The 13,411-nt window shown below is 39.2% G+C and overlaps 1 protein-coding gene across 7 annotated transcripts in view; it reads right to left on the bottom strand.

Annotated features, from left to right (window-relative positions):
* The window catches only part of LOC105833823 (protein FAM13A), a 50,687-nt gene that overhangs the window by 3,687 nt on the left and 33,589 nt on the right, over positions 1 to 13,411 (bottom strand). For all 7 annotated transcript variants that reach the window (XM_036287227.1, XM_036287225.1, XM_036287230.1 and 4 more), the window contains 6 exons: positions 4,022 to 4,192; positions 3,278 to 3,419; positions 1,942 to 2,175; positions 1,395 to 1,601; positions 561 to 1,211; positions 57 to 304 (listed from right to left, as the gene is read on the bottom strand). In XM_036287227.1, the coding sequence (XP_036143120.1) occupies positions 57 to 304; positions 561 to 1,211; positions 1,395 to 1,601; positions 1,942 to 2,175; positions 3,278 to 3,419; positions 4,022 to 4,192 (1,653 nt within the window). The remainder of the gene's footprint in view (positions 1 to 56; positions 305 to 560; positions 1,212 to 1,394; positions 1,602 to 1,941; positions 2,176 to 3,277; positions 3,420 to 4,021; positions 4,193 to 13,411) is intronic.

Here is a 13,411-nt window from a genome sequence, read left to right as displayed (position 1 = left end):
AAAAATATATTGCACAATTTTTCTCCAAAATGTATCCAATTTTAAGTTAAACTTACTGGGGAAGAGCGTGCAGAATTTCACCAGCACCACGACTACCTTCACTGCTGCTATGCTGACTATCACTATCAGTTGGCAATTGATCCATGGGATCGATACAGTCCAAGATACCTCGATGCGACATATCAGGTTCACTAGCTCTTCTGTCAGTCTCTACGGGATTTCCCGGTAAGCTAGACGACGTAAAATCCATTGTTTCGTGTTCCAAGATCGTGGCCAGTTCCGAAACACTGTCTTTGTTTTTGCTCTAAAATGTACAAAACATTTTTTTCAAAAATTTTTACAACAGTATATTGCGTAACAATTGCGTTTACTCGCACGAGTGGGCAATAGTCGTTGCACACAATATTTTTTATTATCTGTGAGTCGAAGAGTGGTCTTTGAGTGTGAATTGACAGTTTAAAAAAGGACCACTTTCAGTGCACAGGTAGCGAAAAACATATTGTCATTTATTTTTAAAATTTTTTAATCGTATTTAGTTAACAACAATTAATCGTTCTTACCGCGCCCGCTCTGATGAGCAGTCTCTTTAAGGTTCTATATCGATCGTATAGTGGCCGTACAACTGTTCTGTCTTCCTTCGATACTGGTCTACCGAAAGTATTCTCAATATGGAGTAATGCCTTCTGCACAGCCGTCTTTTCGTCCATTAACTGATCATAATTGAGCTCTTCCATGTTATCAGGTCGATTGTACTTGATGCGTTTTTCGCTGAGTTTCTTCTCCGCCTCCTTGACCACCTCTTCTATCGACGTCGCCCGAGTTTTCTCGTGGCCATTGTTGTTGTTTATAGGACTACCGGTGGTATTTAGTCGATTGTTGGCGTTGGCTAGTAGCGCACCTATTGGATCTTCCTTCAGTAACTTGTGTTCTTTTCGTAACTTATTCAGCTCTACACACAGCCGTTTGATGTCGCGATTACTCATTTTGTCAGAATGACTCGGTCGATATCCAAAGTTCTCCTCAAATTCTTCTTCATACTTCTTGATCTTCTTCTTGAGGCCGTTAATGTGCTTTGCAAGGTTCTTCAATCCCATTTCTGACGGATTAAGCGTGTTCGACTGTATTTCTTCCTCGGAATAAAATCTCCTAGGAAGCAACAACGAGTTTCTCGGCGAGAGCATAGCTTCCACTCGAGCTTCCACGGCTTCTTCCTATAAAAATCCATTGATAAATGCATAATTTATATATGTACAGAAAAATTTAAACATTTATTTTTTGATAAAGATTTTTATTTTGATAGATATATACAATTTTTTTGCATATCTCTCTCTATTCATATAATTCTTAATCTTTGTGATTTCTAATTTTTGAATTAAATTAATTCAGATATTTACGTTTCCTTCCAAATGTTGAAAGCCCCAATTCGTCAAACTGGGATTATTTACATCTTCGTGATCAACAGTAGGCGGACGAGCTGGCGAAGGTGATCTGCTCGGTCCGCTGCTTAACATCTCTAGAAAGCTTTGAGCTGGTAAGCCATTATGATTATTGGGATTCGGTGATACATTAGAAATGTACATATTCTCAGACTCTTCGTTTTCCTAAAAAAAAAAGAAAAAACTCTTTATTTCTGAGAAAAGATACATTAGTTCGTACACATATACACATGCGACGTATTAAATATCTTAAAAGTATCTTAATATTATAGCTTCAATATTTATAAAAGTTTTGTTATCATTAAGAATGTCACACATATAGTTTGCAATTAATTATACTAATTATCGGAATACAACTTTAATGAAATATCGATCTACTTTATTCGATGTTAAATTTTAAATAAAATTAATTTTTAACACTTTAACATATAGGTATTTACATGACTCGTAAAGGTTAATTAACATTTACCATTTCTGGTAAAAATAATGAGAGAATTTTATATACCTTGCTGGAACTCTGATCAATATCCGGAACTCTATGCACTCTTCTTCTACGTGCTTGTCTTCTGCCTCTCGGGGTGATACTTCTGCTGAAGCGTTCGCTGTTTCTCAATCTTTCAGCGTCGCAGTCATATTTTTCAGTCGCTACAACCACCTCGCACGGCGACGGCACCGATGATGATTTTTTCGACACCGGCGAAACATTGGTTCTCTCGTGGAGCGGTAATCCACTACATCTCTAAACCCAAATCACGAATAAATTAGCAAATCAAGCGTTTTGTTTACAATAAAATTAATATTTAATTATTTTAAAATATTTATTAATGTTTTATTAATGAGTTTATTATATACCGAAAACTCTACGCTCTCTCTATTTTATCTATATAAATAAAAATGGAAATGTTTGTTCCTCATCTAAGATCTCCGTAAGTTTTTCACCGATTGCTTTGAAATTTTGACACAACGTTGCATTCGTAACCGGGAGTGAGACAGGGAGAGACGGGGAGAGATCGGGAGAGACGAGGAGAGACCGGGAGAGACGGAGAGAGACGGGTAGAGATGGGGAGAGACGAGGAGAGACCGGGAGAGACGGGAAGAGATCGGGAGAGACGGAGAGAAACGGGAAGAGATCGGGAGAGACGAGGAGAGACCGGGAGAGACGGAAAGAGACGGGTAGAGATGGAGAGAGACGAGAAGAGACCGGGAGAGACGGGAAGAGATCGGGAGAGACGGAGAGAAACGGGAAGAGACCGGGAGACACAGGGAGAGACCGGGAGAGACTAGGAGAGACGGGGAGAGACGGGGAGAGACGGAGTGAGACCGGGAGAGACGGGGAGAGACCAGGAGAGACGGGGAGAGACCAGGAGAGACGGGGAGAGACGGAAGAGACCGGAAGAGGCAAAGAATGTTTCTGTTGTGTTTAAATTAAGGTAATAAGAAAAATAAAGATGGTTGTTATTTTATTGAAAAAAAGGAACTTATTTAAAACAGTCTTTTAAATGGATTTCTAAATCCATGGCAACTTTTAGAAAAAAAAGTTAGAAGTACGTGAATAAATGAATATTAGATTTATTAAAGATAGATAAATGTTTATTCAAAAATAAAATAGAAAGAGCAACAGTAAAGCAAAGCTCTTGAAAGTTAAACAACGAAAGCAAAGAAGATTTGAAAAAAACGTAGCATAAAAATAGAGAGCCACAGCAACGCGTGGCAGGGCATAGCTAGTATAAAATAAAATTATTTATTATACGATAATTGAATTAATAATAAATTATATAAAATATACAAAATTACAAAAATGTTATGTTTCAAGAGTTATATATTGTCGCGATTTTACTCACCACGCCGTGACCCATGTCTTGACCAAGTTGCGATAAAATGTGCAAATGTTCCTGACTATTGAAATCTTCGTGGCTGCTCACACGTCTGATCGTATCTGCAACGTCGGTGGGACTGTCGAGAACACGTTCCTCACTGCTGCTCCTGAAAGGCATAGTCGTCGCATTCCATGTACAATTCTTTTTTCTAAATCCGCCGTAATGCGATGCTAGTGAAGACGAATGGTGCACCCGAACGCATCCATAAAATTCAGAGAGAATCATGCGAAACCTCAGCAAATAAACATTTCACATTCCTGCGCAGCAACTATTCTCACATTATACAAAAATTCATATTCAATATTTATTGTTGAAAGCCAATTTAACAAACGGATGAAGAGAAATAAAAAACGTGAAATACAGAATTCGTCAGTAATTTTCTATCGCACGTGTGCAAAGCGCTTTCACAATTATTACACCTATAACGGGCCATTACACTTTATAATTAACACGACATAATTTACACATTAAATATTTTAACCAACCAAATTGGTTACAGGCGCAAAAACATACAGGCGCGCAATAAAATTATATATAAAATTAATTTCCTCAATAAATATTATGTCAATCTAATTCGAGGCGTTCGGTTTGTGAAAAAAAAAACGCAACGAACAGTTTTAACGACATCGGAATTTACTAAGAATCCAAGAGAAGAAATGTAAACAATACTGAAGGATTTGTGTGTGATCTTTAATGCCTTTAGTATACCTTATTAGCTTCCGTTCTTGGCAGCAGGATTCGCGACGTTCCTTGCGCTTACGTGGTTTCAGTGCGCAGAGCAGGGAAACACCCTCGGAGTCCTTTGGCTCGTCTCTCGTATCCTTGCAGATCTTGCAGTCGCCGGCAGGTACCAAGCCGTTCACCGTATTCTCACGGATACTGAAGCCATACGGGGACAGAGAAAAAAAGAGAAAAACCAGGTCAGAGATCGTAGAAACGAAGCGCGACGATCTTGAGATGTTAGCCTTCGAACTTAATCGGCTTGCCATTTGAGTCAGTTGGCCGCGATAAAAGCGTAATTCGCGAGCGCGGATACGAGAGTGCGGAAACGAGCGAGACTTCGGCATACTGAATCCGCAGTAAGGATTTCCTGAATTGTGGGGGAAGGGAGGGAGAAGAAAGAAAAACTATAACGAGCAATTTTTCGCGACGATCAGACGCGACGCTTATTCCCGAATGTCGGCGATGTGCCGAGTTTTCCGTCCGTGCAGAATATATATTGCATAAGGTCTCTGTTTTCTTTTTAGCCGTCGCACTTCGCTAATGTCGACCAGATAAAGCGATCCATCACGTCCGTTATACGTAGGATGCGCGATGACAGGTGCGACGAGCACAGGAAATGCGCAACTAACAAGATGATCACGAACGAGGCGCCGAGAAACAATGCGAGAGGCGTGTACTTTAGGAGAAATTAGGATAATGCAGCAGGTGAGCGTGTTTATTCTGTATCTTTCGATAGAATAAAAAGAAGTAATAATTACAAAACGACTGGCTCAAGTGTCGAGCTTCAATGGAGAAGAGTCATTATCGTCACCCGGTTCTCTTATCACTACGAAATTTACGAACCGGATTCGACCGGCTAAAAGCGCGTTTGCGTGGACTGGATAGAATGTCGGGTTCGCGTCCTTGCGAGTACACGGAAAGACTTTTCGTTATATTTTATTGCAAAAATTCAATACAAATTTTACTGCAACTACTTTTCTCTCTCTCGGTATATATTAAAATGTAAAATGATGTTAATAAATCAAAGAAAACCATATAAAATTCTTTTAAATACAATTTATCTTGCAACTTACATGATTTTCAGGGTAAATTTGATGAGAAAACTCTCTACATGTTGCGTTATAATAACGTAATATAATTACAGTTTGTACGGTTCGTACAGAGGGTAGTTTTTTCCTACGAGTTAATTTCTTCCGGCGACGCGAAAAGTGGGTAAGGTGGCTAATTATGTATCATTAGATCATAATACATAATTAATAAAAATTGCAAAATATTTATTTCTTAACTCCGGGGAATACAACGAGTCACTAGGTCGTTTCAACACATGGGCGATAATTAAAAAATTGTTGAAACTAAATATTTGTTATTTTACAATAAATATTAAATACAATTCTGCAGAAAAAAATTATGCCGAAGTCATTTTAGCAAAAAATAACGTGCATATATAAACACGCAAAAGTAAATAATAGAAAAAAAAAATCAACAATCTCGCTGCGTGGTTTTCCGATTTACATATTCAAACTAAAAACTTAAAGTTGGACAATAATTACATATTCATGAATATATGTTCTTTTTACACTGAGTTAATAAAAATTAAATTTTTTTTTTAATTTAATATATTTCATTTTGTTTACTCATTGCAAAATAAGTTATTTATTTTCAAAAACTTCATCTTGTATAAATTACGTAGTCTGAAGATGTTTATTCTCTTCATGAATAATTTTATATTTATCATTAAACGTTGTCTTCTTCGATTTATTAATTTTCATGTGAAAAATGTGTTTTAAAAAATATATGTAGTGACTTTAAGGTCAATCGATATTTCATTGAATTTTAGATTTTTTCTGCGAAAAACAACATGTAAACTACATTTACTTTTGCACTTTACTTATTGCACTTAATTTTACAATTTAATCCGGATTCTTTTTCCAGATGCAATTTCTCCGCAAAAGTTTCCTCGCGCGCAAAAGTATTATCATAGTCAGCGAAATTTCGTTACCAGCATTACGTTCGCAACTAAGATTTAAATTTACCTCTCGCGAATCTAATCCTCCTAAGTAATCATTTTTTTCTTAAAAGCGTAAAATTAAAGTGCTCGTCTCGGCTTGCCATTCCACTTTCTTTCATTGTAAACGCTAATTGACACTAAAAGATGTTGAATTTTATTAACGTAACAGCGCTACTTCAATTTCGACAAAATAATCTTTTTCTTTCTTTCTGCAAATTTTAATTTTTTGTTTCGAGAATTTAGGTCGTCCTCGACATCCGATTTGATTTTGTGTCGCGAGTCACGACCCGAGTATAAACGAATCGCGGGGCGATAAATACTTTCATCGTGACTCATCAAATCGCGCGGTAGCAGAAATTTGCGGAAATAAAAACATGATGCAACGACGTACGTCTTAATTTTTGTCGATTCCTTTGACAACAAAACACTCGTATCATTTATGATAAAAATAAGAATTAAGATCTTATCAATTTTTATATCAAATGTTTTCGTATCACTCTTAAACTCTTTTTATTTTTACGTTTATTCTAATAATATTTTCAATAGTTTTTAAAATTAAGTTTTTAATAAGACAATAAACTTTTCAAAATTGTGAGTAATAATATACACTACATTCTATATACAAACATTGTAGTACAAGGTTGCAATTAAAAATGTTATAATTTAAAATATAAAAGATAATTACAGCTTTTAATTTTTAATTTAATAAAGTTTAATATCTAATTAAAAACTGTGTTAGCTCCGCTGTAAAATTATGTAAATAAGTTCTCTTGCGTCAGAGACTGATCGTCTTGAAATAAAAAAGAAACACTCGTTACGACATTAGAGGTAGAAGGCATATTTATAGCGGTGCTTAAATGTCGCGATACAATTTATTGTCAAGTGTGCACAATGACCAGCAGGAAAAGGAAATCCTAATCAGACATCGCTCAGATTCAATTAAAAGCCGCTAGGCAAGTCGGCAAGCATCGCAGCTGCATTAGATTCTAAATATAACTTCTTCGCGTGCACATAGTATATATTATTTGTATATCTATCAAAGGTTGGGAAGTTTCCGACGGAACGTAAAGTGTATTTTTGTATCGCCACCACGTGCTTTCGATAGCCAGGTCGGAAAGTTCGTATTGCGGGAATATCAACCTGACCGCGAGCCAATTATGCTGTCATTCGTGCCGATAACATGCCGTTAATTGCTGAGCGATCAATTCTTAATGAAACGCGCGTCAATGTAGCAACGATGCTTCGCGAACGTCACTGTTACCCTGGACTACATTCGCGCAAACACATATGAATGGAAATACTACAATGCGTCATTACAAAATGAATAGCAATTTTGCATAACAGATGATTTAGGAATTTAAAAAATTATTTAATAAATTATAAAAAATTATGATTAATCGTTAATCGAAAACAGGGCTAATATTACTTGAATAGTATTTAGCATTGACACGGTACAATAGTATTGGCAGAGAGTTCGGCACTTTTAAATTGTAGATTGTATATCGAAAATTATAAGAATTAATTACGTCATCATCATAGCGTTCTCGGTGCCAGCATCCGCGCGAAAAATCTTGACAATTGCACTTTTCGCGATCTCGATTAGCTGCTCCTTCTCGGTCCTCCGTTCGCGGCAGAACAGGTTCTTTGCTTTCCTTCGAATACACATTAGATACAACACTGACGGTCCGAGATCGGTAGATCGTGGTCACGATGATCGCAATAGGTACGCGCGCGGTGTTCTTCCGATCGCGGAGATCGACGAATGGATATGGAAAGTACGTGACAAAACGGAGCGCGCCGCTTATTGAGGGACAATCGAGGTGACGCGATGATGGGGGAAACGATGCTGATGATGCATCATCACGTGAATAGATCTAATAAATTGGCAGGCCGGTCTCTCACGAGACATAATTCGATTAATTCGCCGGCGGGCGGCTAGAGACTCGCGCGTCTGCAAACTTTGTTCCGTGTAGATTAATGTCAATTAACATAAACGGGGGCTCGTGACAGTCGTTTACTATGGATCACCGCATCATCTAAAAAGATTTCCACGCGACTTGTTTACCCCTTGAAGAAACCAGACCTGTGCCAACATCCATCATAACTTTGCGATATTCATTAAAACTTTTCTCGAAGAAAAAGTCGAATAATTACGTATACAGCTATCAAGTTTACCTGCATGTGGCTATAAGAGAGGTTACTAAATTTCAAAATTTGCGATGTTTTTCTAACAACTTAAGGCATTTTAATAGTGCTGTAAAACAGATTCTTTTAGTATTAAGTGACAATTGAACAGCTCGAACTTCCTTCGCGTGAGATTCGATATCGCTTGTAAAAAATAAGGGGTTTCTTACCATGTCAGCGATTTACTGTCTAGCCATCGCGGAAAGGAATTTCCCGGTGTGAGCGATATCAAGGTGCATAATAAGCGACGCGCGAGCGTTATTCAATCCGGCGCAATTCCGCGCGGTACTTGCACTTTTGCCACGGTTAATAAATTTCGATTAAGGGCGACGTGGAAATCTACTCTTCGCCGATCTCCGAGGCGCGTTCTAACAAGGCCTCGGCTCTTTCACGAATTACCCATGGATTTACGGCGCCGCTCGACGAGACGATGTGTCGCGCAATCGAATATCTTCTAATGCACCGTGATGCAAGCGGGAGATGCAAAATCGTGCTCTCGCGATATAATCGAATAAAATCAAAATGTCTATAAAATAGATTAAAAAATCTATAAAACCTCATAAACACAATAGATTAAAAAAATCTGTCGAGTCTGTAGAATAAATGTACTTGATTGTAGAAAAAAAAGTAATATAATTTAATTACATTTGCCCGAGACTACAATTTTTAGAAATAATAGAGAATCTTGGATTATCTGAAATCTGTCGCTGGTTGAAACACATCAGTTCTGCACGGAAAAAATTTTATATCAAAAAATTGTAAATATTACAATAATTTGCTAAAAAAAACACAGTATAAAATTTTACTGTAAAATTTTCTCCATGTGTGTATATAATTCAAATATCTATTTGTCTCGTCTTCGCAGAGAAACTCGTGAAACTCATAGTCTTAGAAAGTCTATTACATTCAATATTTGAAGGCGGCACAATCTCGATAAAGCATAATTTTCAGCGTTCGTCTGACAATGAGACCGCAACAAGCGACGTAACTTCCGCTCTTCCGCATTCGTCAAAATAATTCGTCGCGAATTAAACTCGCCGAAATCAAAACGAGCCTACCCTCTCGTTCCCTCGTTACCAGAACGCTTCCTGCTGTTCGACATCGCTTCCGCTCGCCCTCGAGCTAAAACCGAGCTGGAGCGAATCGCGGGCAGCGTCAACGTCATCACGCGCAAAATCATCGCCGTGCAAAATTATGTTAAATGTGCAACTCACGCCGTCCCCCCGCTGCCGGCTGCGCTCATGTAATCGCGAGCACCAACTTTCTTTTCCAATGACGGCGGAGCGGAGACGAGTCTCTCGGCGATTCGATGAAACATTTATGGTCACCTGTGCGCGTGGGACACAGGTGAGAGACGGTACTAATGGACGGACAGAAGGTGGAAAACGTGCGTACACGTACGACGGATGGTGATCCCGGCATGTACGACGACGATCGGGGATCTAACGGCGTCCCCGCGCGGCTTTGCTTTCCCCCGGAGGAACGCGCTTACGCTCGTCGAGAAAAGCGACTCCGTTCCTTTTCCGCCGACTGCCGGCAAACTGCTTTGGCAGCACACGAGAAAGAACGTTATCGAGCACCGCCGGTGGTGATTTCCGCGCGATTATCCAGTCATTACGCCGATGACGTTTGCAAATGTCAATACGGATCGGGCGATCTGCCTCTATTGCCGAACCGTTACCATTGCCGCGATTAATTTTAACTTTCGAATACCGACAGATGAACGCGAACAAATCGAAACATTAGAGGCACACGATGACGCACGGACTCTCTAAATTGATGAAAAAGTGATGACCGGCTCGAAACCGATTTCTGCATCGACGATAGAAACCGCGTATTCGCCAAGCGCTGTCAAATTTATGTGAATGCATGCAAAATTGTATTTATTTTTAAGCCAGAAATAAACATTATTTAAAGGGGAACCGCGTCTCAGTCTAGACTCTTGTTTCTACATCATTCACGAAAATATTCCACTTGTGCTCCATTAAAAATTGGACGAGACAACAACACTGAATCACTCTGGACACTACGATCTATCCGTTGTCGACGATCCATAATTGATGAGTAACATTCAACCAGCGTCATCGCACCCGTGAATGCTCGCAAAAACTATTCTAAAAAATTGCCTTTCCTCGCGAGGAAGAGTGAGATCTAGCCGCTCTCGCGTTTTTGTTCGAAAATCTCTGACGGCAAACAAATAAATTTACGCGGAAATTTCTCACGGAAATCTCGTTAGCGCATTAAATTTCCGGAAATGTCGATTCACCGTTTTATCGACTTCTTTATTTTGGATGAAGGGAAGAAGGATTCTAAGATGTTTTTACACGTAAAGTGATAATTTGTACACGCGAATGGTAATTAATGTCAGCCTTTCTGCCGTTTCGGGCAACGCGCGCTTTCGGGTATTCACCGGGCCCAAGCGTGTTAACTTCAATCGGCGATCGAAGCTACGGTAATTAATGATCGAGGCTACAACTGAAATCAATTATCCGAATTACGGTCTTACCCGGAATACAGTCGAACGGAGAAAATTCGGTTAACCAGAATCAGCGTCCGCGGGCGTTCGCAGCCGCGAGCGAATTCTCCGCCGGCTCCTTAATTAACCGTCCTCGGCTGGCGGGCGCCTAATTGCGGCGTGCGCGATTAATTAGGGGCGAGTCAAGGCACCCGTTGCACACTGTCGTTCGAACGCCGCTCCTTTAAGTTCGCGGCGTGGATACGAGAGGAGGGTTCACACACGCCCGCGTCAAGGACGCGCGCGTAACTTTTTTTCGCGTTTTACGCTTTCACGTTCACGGGTACGCCGTGTTACAGCACACGTACAATGTAACGCGAATCGTCCACCCTCGCGCGTACGCACACGGTGCCGGTGGAATTCCGACTGTGCCGCTTCGCCGCTCGGGCCCTCGTCTCTATATCGCGCGTCTCTGTGTCGCGCTGTCGCGTCGCGCGTGCACGTGACAGAGCGGCTCGTGCACGCGCGGCCCTTTCTCTGCAAGCCTGCACTACAGACAATCGCACGCGAATTTACCGCTTTAAGCTCGGTTATATAGTACATGTCGATTATATATACGTTTAGTTTCAATGCACCGGAAGAACGTTTTGTAGAATCGTCTGAAAAATTAAATACAATTCTGAAAGTAATTTTGTTGAACTGTCAGAATAATTATATAGCATTCAAGCTGGTTATTTGAATACTAAAACTTTTTGCGGTTTGCTTGAGTGTCCAATGTAACTGTTTTGATTCGTTCCCTAAATCGAAATCAGTGTGTTAAAAAACAGTGTACGGTTTGATTTCAATGCTACTTGAATCAGCGATATAGCCACTGTTTTTTTAAAAGACAATCACTAATGATAACGGTTATGAGTATGTAAAGCGATACAAACCAGTACGATTCAGATTTAGAGAGCAACAAAATTGTTTTCAGATCTGTACCTAAATATCTCCAGCTAAATTTAGATATTTCAGCAAAACCATTCTTTCTGTGTGTAATATGTATGTGCTACTAATTTGTCGAATGCCGAATTTATCACTTGAAATTTGGACACGAGTTTAAAGAGAGTTCGAAAGGATACTAATATCATTAAAGATTTTGAAGTCGAAGGTATTTCCGGAGATTTCCCGGAATGGAAATGCCGTGAAAAACGCGGCGCTGTTTTCGGGAGTCATGTTGCTGAATTATGCATGGAGTTCTCTCTACGGTCGCGAGGCGCAGCCGTAATGAACTTTACAGTGAATCGTAAATCGTAAAGAAAACCGATGTCCTTTTTCTTCCTACGGCCGGTTGACAGGCCGAGAGTTGTGGCTTACCACGTATGCACGCGACATGTGTGGCGCGTGTGCATGTGGGAGACACAAACCTCTCGAAACCGGTTTTCGAAGCTCGTTCTCGTGCTGCCGTAAGCTTTACACCGAAAGCAAGTCTCGAAAGTATTGATACACCGTCTTCTATACTCGAAAAGCTTGGCTGTCGACGAATTTTTCGACGTCGAAAAATCGAATTCCCACTCAATTGATTGTGCGTGAAAAAAGTATTCGGGGAGATCATAAATAATTTTATATTGTTGTTAGAGTCGGTTAAAAAATCAACTCTTTTAAAACTTATATTATATAATTATCTTCGATGGATGAGGGAAAGAAATTCGTCAGGATATGAATATTGAAAGCACACAATCATGTTTATTCCCGTAAATATGTAAATCTTCCTGTTCGCACATTAAAGAGTTACACATCTCTTTTAAATATACAATACATAATTTATTAATAGTGCGGTTTAAATAAAGAAAAAGGAGGAATGGATTTGACATGCAAATTAAAATATTTATTCGACATTGGACGAGAGAACTAAATAAATATAAATGAAGCTGCGTCGATCGATACGTCACTTCGTATAACACGCCGGCTATTATTTATCTATAGTCAATCGATCAAAAACAATTCTCAATTCGGCTACGTCGCAGTTACATTAGTCAGGGAGAAGGAGAGCAGAGGAGGGGGATGGAGAGCGGGAAGATGAAAAATAGATTCGATGTCGCGCGATATCTGCAAGACGGCTGGGGCTATTTCTTCTGCGCAATTTAGTTGCTAAATCACGCCAAACATTTGAATAAATGTTTGAAAGAAGAAAAAAAAATCGATGCAACTGCAAGCCCGTCGCGAACGTGTCGAGCAATCTGAGGAGAGCAGCTGTCAGTTGTTAGCGGATGCGTGTGAGTAACTTTGTGTGTTCGATTATGTATAATTATTGGCAAAATAATTTTACGAGTGCGAGTATTCACTTCACTAAGTTGGCAATGTACTCTGGAAATTTTCAGAGACATGACTTATGAGGTGATGAAAGGTGAGAAAATTGAACGGCGCTGTGATCTTTAATAAATTAAATGATTATATATAGTCGCGTCTGGAAAATTAACTTTTCAGAATAAACCATCATTTCTAATGAAAATTTAAAATCGCGTAAAATATTAAAATAATGGTATATTTAAAGTACTGGTCAAAAAATGAGAAAAAAATTATAGATGCTCAAATAAAAACTATCGAGACTACGGATTATATTATGGAAAAATCACAATTTAGTTATGAATTAAAAAAGAGGTCAATTTTGTAGTTAAAATGCATCGTGCTGTTTTCTTTCTCTAAGACGCGACGCGTAACGCAAATTAGCACATTTAAATGCATCTAA

The sequence above is a fragment of the Monomorium pharaonis genome, chromosome 5 (genome assembly GCF_013373865.1).
Source record: "Monomorium pharaonis isolate MP-MQ-018 chromosome 5, ASM1337386v2, whole genome shotgun sequence".
NCBI classification, from domain to species: domain Eukaryota; kingdom Metazoa; phylum Arthropoda; class Insecta; order Hymenoptera; family Formicidae; genus Monomorium; species Monomorium pharaonis.
The sequence above is the reverse complement of the archived record's forward strand: the minus strand, read 5'-3'. Positions and strand labels throughout refer to the sequence as shown.